This window comes from Oryzias melastigma, linkage group LG6 (assembly GCF_002922805.2).
Source record: "Oryzias melastigma strain HK-1 linkage group LG6, ASM292280v2, whole genome shotgun sequence".
NCBI classification, from domain to species: Eukaryota; Metazoa; Chordata; class Actinopteri; order Beloniformes; family Adrianichthyidae; genus Oryzias; species Oryzias melastigma.
In genome coordinates this window covers 289,498-297,578 of record NC_050517.1, presented here as the reverse complement: position 1 = coordinate 297,578, position 8,081 = coordinate 289,498, and the positions used below count along the sequence as shown (strand labels likewise).

General features: G+C 41.6%; 2 protein-coding genes across 5 annotated transcripts in view; both read right to left on the bottom strand.

Moving 5' to 3' along the window:
• LOC112152382 (Golgi apparatus protein 1) overlaps positions 1 to 2,262 on the bottom strand; it is a 29,880-nt gene extending 27,618 nt beyond the window's left edge. Inside the window, exon 1 of one of the 2 annotated variants that reach the window (XM_036212146.1) lies at positions 1,794 to 2,262. In XM_036212146.1, the coding sequence (XP_036068039.1) occupies positions 1,794 to 2,123 (330 nt within the window). In that variant the 5' untranslated portion in view covers positions 2,124 to 2,262. The remainder of the gene's footprint in view (positions 1 to 1,793) is intronic. The other variant, XM_024281928.2, reaches the window with a different exon arrangement.
• A 3,011-nt stretch (positions 2,263 to 5,273) lies between these two features.
• Positions 5,274 to 8,081, bottom strand: part of rfwd3 (ring finger and WD repeat domain 3) — a 16,454-nt gene continuing 13,646 nt past the window's right edge. For all 3 annotated transcript variants that reach the window (XM_024282314.2, XM_024282312.2, XM_024282313.2), the window contains one exon: positions 5,274 to 6,160. In XM_024282314.2, coding sequence (XP_024138082.1) covers positions 6,017 to 6,160 — 144 coding nt within the window. In that variant the 3' untranslated portion in view covers positions 5,274 to 6,016. The remainder of the gene's footprint in view (positions 6,161 to 8,081) is intronic.

Below are 8,081 nucleotides of genomic sequence, written 5' to 3'. Positions count from 1 at the left end.
ATGCTAGATTCTTTTTATATTTTTGTGCATTTTTTGTGCCAAAAAATAGACATAATTCACATTTATTAATAACAAATAGGTCATGAATGCAAATTCAAATTTCTTAAAAGGCTAAGACAATGTAGTTCCTTCAAGGTTTTGATCAGTAGAAAACAAGCCCAAAGGGCTCTTTTACTGCCGACCTCTGGTATAGACGCATGTTTGGACTGTATGATCAGCACAACTGAAGCCTCTTTTATATGGGATGCCCTACAGTCGAGCTGAAACAACCGCTGAGGGCTGGAAAGGCTGACATTTGTGAGCAAACGGAACTAATGATCAAATAAAACAAAGTCAAACACTCTTTAATTAAATGGCCAAACAGAACAACTGTATTGTGACACTTGACAGGGGAAAAAAAGTAATCAGTTCCAGCCAGCAGGCCAGACTCCTGCAGCTATAATTTAATAGAACCAGAACCAGGCAGAACGTGCTGCCACTCAACCCACATGTGTGGGACAGATGAAACAAGAATTAGTTCTGAAGGCAGAAGAAGGAAGTTTCTAATATTGTCAAGAAACACTTGAACTGCAGTGACTCTATAACATGAGCTGACAACACAAACATGTTGAAATTACAACAAACGGAAGAAGGCGTCAAACTCTGTTTGAACATGTTTACCTATGATCAGAAGACGAGTGGCTGATGTTTATACAGGTTTGAATTCTCTTTCTGAGGCATTGTTAAGTAAATGTTTATTGGCTTGTTAGCTTGCTCTCATATGTCGTTTAGAACAGCCCTACCTTTATCAAACAGCACTTTCTTCTTTCTGCTGGCTTGTGCACCAGAGAAGAGGCCCAGTAAAAAAATCAACCATCACATGACGCCATTCCCAGAACCGGTATGTTGTGACGGTCCCGCTTCAAGGCCAAACTTTCAAGGTCTGGGCCGATCATTTCACGGATTCTGCATCGTACTCTGCTCCTTTCATTGTAAATCTGCATTTGAACGGAGCTTTAGACTGAGACTTTCTGAGTTCATCTCTTGATGCCTGAAGATTTAAACCAAAAGACTAAAAATAGTGACTCATCTCTCAAGACTTGAAGGTCTAAAAGCCCTGAAAAAATGAATGGATGTTAAAATTACAATAGATTTTTTCTCCCAAATGAAGAAGTGAGCAATTTTTTGGTCAGTCTGACTTTCAGCTCCAAACCACAAAGTGTCACTAAAACTGTAAGTGATGTGGAGCTGGAAGCTCAGCCTTTGCTCGGGCTCTGTCTGCAGACGGAGCAGACGGAGCAGACGTGCGGGATGATGCTGTGCAGCATCCAGTCATGCAGGGACCCCAAAGGTGACCCCGAAGTTCTGCCCGGGCTCCACAGAGTTTGGAGAGACCGGCTTTTCCAGTCTTCGCTCTCGAACCCTCAGCCGGCGTGGGCAGATGTGCAGCTCTACTAGCTGCTCTCTTTGTTTTGATCTGAACTCAACATGGAGCCTTCGGTTTCCCGCTGATCCATAACCAGAGCAGGGAATGTGGCGTGACGGGAACGCTCAGCAAACTTGAAAGTTGCACAGATTTGTCTCCCGGAGCGTCTTCCTGACCAGAACACAGGAGCCCAGAACTCCACAGAACGAACCCCTGTCGCTATAAAGTGGTTGTCAAACACTTCAATGCCAGCATTCGTCTGAACTGCGGAAAAACTTGACGTGACGTTCTCTATAAACAGCAGCTAGCTTAGGGCTAACTGACAGCTAATGCTAGGCACACCCCGGTTCTGTCCCCGACCCAACTGGACCCACTGCGCAGTACGAACCTCTTTCCTGTCCTGGAGACACTCCAGCACCGCCAGGTTGTTGTTCCACGTGTGCTTGGGACACAGTCGGACCAGGTCGTCCCTGCACAGCGCCTCCTCCGCCAGCTTCCAGCCGGCGGAGCGCCTACGCGGCAGCGAGGCCGCGGCTCCGGGGTTCCGCTCCACGGCCGCGGGGTTCGCCGCAGCGCCGCCCAAAGCCCCCGCTGCCTGCGCCTTCGTTTCCCCTTTGGGAATAAATTTGGGAATGGGGTCGTTTTCTGCTAGAGTCTGAAGCACAAATAAGAAGGAGCACAGCAGAAGGAGCAGAGGAACACGTCTACAGTCCGCCATCTTCACTGCCTTCCGATGCGTCCACGGACTTTCGGAAATATGAGCTCTGCGAGTCAAGTTCACTTCTCCTGACTGTTCCTGAAGTATCCGCGAGGCTCCGAGTCACCCGCAGACCGTCTTAACGGTCCATGGATTCACCCAATCAGCGAGCTGTTCACGGGCGTCATTTATTTACCCCTGTGTCTTCACACCCACACACCTTTGTCTTTTCTACAACTAATGTCTGGAAACACGAACCTAACACAAACCCGCAGGTTCAGATATTTAAAAATGTAAGTCAGGATTCAGGAATCATTTTTTATTTCTTTGTTTTATGAATAATAATGAATATCAGATCAAATGTAGCACGACCAAACAGAATAATTCCGGATTACAAAAACTTTGCAAGATTGTAAAGTTAGGTAACTAAGTAGGGGTGGGATTATATAAAGTCGCTTCTTCCTACTCCTTTTCAAGCAATCAATCAAACTCTACTTAATTTTAGCAAATAATTACTATATTTAACTAATCAAATGTGACATAAGTGTGTCTGTTTTTTTTTCAAATAATCCAATCAATAATTAATTTCCTAATTTTTGTAATGAGTTTGAAAAAATGTGTTTTGTCCTGCATTGTCCACAATCTACTCTTGAATTAAACCAAATTAATCAACCAACCAATCAATGAATCAATCAAAGGCCTTGCCAAGAAACCAACACTGGATTAAGCTCATTCTGGATCCTGGGAAATTAATCCAGGTTAAAGCAATCCAGCCGCTACTATTCTATTCTATTCTATTCTATTCTATTCTATTCTATTATGATAAAATGTATCATCATAAAATGATGTACTATCATAAAAATGTGAAAAAGAGTCAATACTAAAACTAATATATACATAACAAATATGGATCCAATAATTAAACTGCAAAAATAGCTATTAGAGCAAAAATTAAAGTTGTCTTTTGTGAATCCACGAATGCACTGTTTGAAAAATCAAATGCATCAAAATTTGTTGATATTGTGCAAGTACTTATGTTGGATATTTTTTATGTCTTTCAAAATAGTTTGCCCTTGAGAGTGAAGTCCTTTTTTTCAAATGACAAGAAGAACATTATAATTTAAGAGGTAATTTTATGTTTGAATCGTGCAGCGTTGGAACAGATATAAAAGGGAGATGTCCTTCTGTTTTTGGAGCAAAACTTTGGAATTCTTTGGATAAAGATCCTTAATTAGTTAATACATCTAACAATTAGGTCATTGTTAAAATGTACAAATAAAAATGGGTCAATACTAGTGAAATTTAATTTTGCGTTAGTAAATACGTATGTGTCTGTAATATAAGTATGCATATTTACAGTATATATTTATATGTGTATATATGAATATGTATTTGGCTAAAACATTTCATTTTTAATTCAAAACGTTACAGCAGTACAGAAGACTTAAGTTTTCAGCATTTTTTGACCAAACATACAAATGTTGGGACATTATAAGTTTCTAGCAATGAGTCAACATATTTAAAGCTTATTTGGTAAATACCTGATCTACTTTTACTTATAAAACACAATTTCACACTTGATTATTCCTTTATTGTGACACCACTGTACACCAGAATAATCTATGTTAAAAGAGAATAGTTTCAAAATAAGTAATGGATTGGTTTTCCGTTTTCAGTCAGAGCTTTGACTTTCATGCTATTGTAGATCTCAGGAAGTGGTGGGAAAAAAACAAACTGTGGGGGCTAACCTGTTGGAGCCTTTTTTCAGCTGGTGATTGGGGTCATTTTGGCTGAGGCATCTTTGAACCTGACCGTTCTAATAAAGGTCAAACAATCCTGGCGCTGTTTGTGCAATAAGTCCACTGTAGGGTTGACGATTTAACAGACACACGTCAATAAATGCAAAACAAATTAGGTGAAAAAAAAATGTAATTTAAAAAAAGATTTTTTTTTTTCTAATTTTTAATTTACGCACCGAAGTTGGAAAAGGTTTTGGATTCGAGTTATACATTGGATTTTACATTGGAGTAGGGACCAACTTGTACACCACTTGCCTTTGTTGTTGAGTGAGCAGACCCGATTGGCTTTACTTTTATTGTTAAATGTGCATCAGAGGTTCATTAGCCTAAGCTGTTAGAAACATTCCAATATACAACAATATGTCTCTGTCCATTGAAGTATTGTAATATTTCGTAGCTATTTTTTTTAAGTCATAGCAGCAGTATTCCTGCTCGTTTCTCTTCTCTGTATTCTTCGGTTGGTGGCAGCAGCTGACCAGTTTCCACAGATCTGTTTCTAATGTCTCTAAAAACCTTCCAGCACCTGCAGCTTTGACTTAAACCAGGAGTCTGCAACCTGTGGCTCAGGAGCCACAAGAGACTATTTAAGTTTTGTCATTTCTGTTTATACTTTAACAACTAAGTAAAACAGTTTTATTTACGGTCAGAATTTCTGTAATAATGTTCTTTAAATTTGTGTTTTAAATTTAAAGCTAGTCAAATAAAAGTATTTAAAAGTTTTGGTAAATTACACTGAAGTGGTGAAAGTTTTGAACAAATGCAGTTTAGAATGATTTAGAGTTTTGTGCCTCACACCTTAGAGAATGAAAATAAAAGCTGTTTATTCTAAATGCTTCAAATTTATTTTAAACAAGTAGTTTCAACCAAAATATTGCTTATATAATAAATATTTTGCATTTTTAGTTCAGGTAAAGCTGCAGCAGCAGCAGGACCTTTTGACACAGAGTGGGTTTTATTTTGAAAGGAACTAGTGTGTGCTGCTGTCAAAAGTAAAATAAGTTACAACTGTTATACATAGAAACATATAGACACCATTGTAATATTTAAAAACTGAATTTATAAATGTTTAATTGCCAAAAAAAAGCATAAATATTGTGCATTTTTAAATGATAAATTGGGACTTTGAGGCTCAAGTTCTGGTCGTAAGAAACTAGACCAAATGGCTCTTTTCGTGTTAAAGGTTGTCGACCCCCGATTTAAATGCCATCTTTAACAAAACTGTGTTTAGTAAAGTTGTTCATCTAAAAGAGTAAGATCGTCAGGGTTCCTCTGAATACAAGAAAATCCTTTAAACCATAAAATGATCAAAAATGGAGCAAACTGAAAAAAGCAGCTTCAAACTTGCATGAAGCCAAACGAACAACTAAGGTCATAACTTCAACAAAAATAAACCCAAAAAAATTCAGTTTTATTGAATTTGAAGTTGTACACAAGCTTTTGGTAAGAAATATACATATATACAACTTTATTAAAAATAACCACAGACATTTACAAAAGCAGACTGCTTTGGCACTTGAAGTTCCCGCTGAAGTGAAGTGAGGAGGAAAGAAATGAAGATGATGAAGATGGTTGGTTCAATGCCGGACTCTTTATGGTGTGAAGAAATACACGGTGAGGCCACATTTGTGGATGAACACATTCTAGGTCATTTGCTAAGAATCCTTTAAAAAGACAGTCGGTCTCTTTAGCGGAGCATGATGAGGCTTAATTTCTGAACTCACTGTGAAACCCACTGACAGCTCAGCAGTCATGTTTCAGGAAACGGTACGGAGAGCAGAACGTTTCAGAGTGAACAGACGACCTGTAAAAGGTCAAATGAAATGTTTGCTTGATCGAGGCAGAAAGTACCTCACGAGTGTGGAAATGAACATTAGTGATGAAAGTGTCGACCATCCTCAAACTTCACTGCAGCAAACATTTGAGGCTTTTTACCCAAATGACCCAAACAGCCGAGATGTGCAGAACCAACGGACCATCTGGTTAAGACAAGAACCACAGAGGCAGCGGTGACCTCCATGAAGTAAGACTCTGAAGTGCAGTGAAGGATTTGACTGTTCAAACTTCAGATTTTAGGCCACTCGTGAGCCAGATGAGGACTAAAGCGGTTCCCTCAGTTCACTCCCACTTGTACAGCTTGATCATCTTTTCTGTCAGAGAGGCCAGGAAGTGCTCTCCGTTTACAGAGAAAGGGGTGATGTCGAGCACCGGGAGGTCGGCTTGAAGTTTCTGGAGCAAAGAGCCGGTGCCAGCATCCCAGATCTGAGGATCAGAACAGCAAAGAAAACGTGTCGTCAGGACAATGAAATCTGCAGACTAACTCATCTGCTCCGTCCTCCTCCACTGTGAGGATTCTTTGAGAACAGATCTGTCATCTTTGCAGTTTCTGCACATAATAACCTTAAAGATGAAACCATTCTGCTGTCTGTCACATTGCTGTTTGGATTCACATCCACCTGCACTGTTGGTTGTAAACATGTTAAAACTTTTTGTAAAAAGCTGAATATTTGTATGTTATGTACTTCATGTTACTTGAAGTTTTTAACCTTATTTCTTATGTTATACTTCCCATTTTGGGTAGACTGAAATAATATTTTACTGTACAAGTATAACTTTGGGCATTTTTTTTTTCAAACTTTTGTTGTGTTTTGTATTTTAGGCTAGCTTAAACTCTGAGCAAATGACACTTCTCTATTTGGGGAAGCATAGTTCTATTCAGGAACCAAAACTTACACATTGGTCTTAAGGTGGATTCACACCGACCACGATTCGGGCAGCAGAGGTGGCCATCTCCAATGTCATTCAATTGTTCAGACCCGCTCGGAGGCGAATTGAAGCCCGCGGCACGATGTGAGCGACCGCAGGCGCAAAATGTAAACACCTGAAGTTTAACAGGTCGCTGCGTCCCATCTGCTAATCAGGAACTCAGCTTTGGGCACGGGACTTTTCCAGTAACTCCACCAGTGGGTAGAATACTGATCTAATACAAACGTTTATGTCTTGTCACAGCGTGCGGTTCTCTGGTTGCAGCCGGACATTCTCCAGGACCAGCGGGGCTCGCCCGCTCCACATGCTGGGAGAGAGAGAGAGCCACTGCGGGAGCGCTGACCTTGGAGCGCGGGGCGGGAACCGGGCACCATGGGGCGGAAACCGCGGGCCGCTGAACGCGGAGCGCATGTGGGAAGTGGGGAGAACAGGGCGTGAACCGGGGAGCTGAGACGGCGGAGCGCAGAGCTGGGAGCGGGTACCGGGAAGCGTGAGGCAGAGAGCAAAATACCGAAATTGGCACAGACTAGGAACTGAAACCAATGAGCCACGCACTTTGGCACCAGAACCGCATAAAACCCAATAGGTGCCCAACAGATCAACAGGTTTTGGTCCTGTGGTGGAGCTCATTTGCTCCATAAGCCGGCAGAGATGCTGCAGGGGTTGCCAGTTTGGGTCTCATCGAAACATTACAAAAAGGAAAAAGGTCTCCTAGCCGCCAGAGATAAATACGAAACAGAGAACCTTCAAGCTCACAGAGACACACAAACGTTACAGAATCAGCTGTCATACAGACAGTCCCTGTACTTAATCTTTGAATAATAATCATAACTCAAACACGGAGACATGATTACTGTTTTTGCAGAAATTTTCACAATAAACCTTATTCCTTGACATATTGTGTCTTTAATTCATTCTAAGTGAGATACCCACAGATAGAGCTGGTAGCTCCTCCCACATGCGGCCGCGGCATCAGGAACACATTTTTTGACAAGCGATGAGCAGTGAATTCACCGTGCGGTGAAAAAGGGGCAGGGCACGCAAATTTGGCACGCGATTCGAATTCAGCGTGTATGCACCACAACAGACAAACATGTATGCCACAGAGCAGCTCACAAGGCTGCAGACGGGACGTACCATGGTGGAGTTGGAGGCCTCGTCCCCAACACAGACCAGTGACCCATTTCCAGCTGGACTCTTGAAGACGGCATTTTTGGTAAGCAGCTTGCAGGATGATCCACCGCCGAACGTCTGCACTGGGGAGCAGGAGCAGCTGGGGAGCTGGGCGGTGTCCTGCTGAGGGCTTCGGGTCAGAGACATCAGCACACAGTGTAGGTTTGGATTGGTGCGTCCTGCAGCAAAGAGCACGTTCATGTCAAATATTTCTATGATCACCTCAGGACTCTCATGAGTGGAG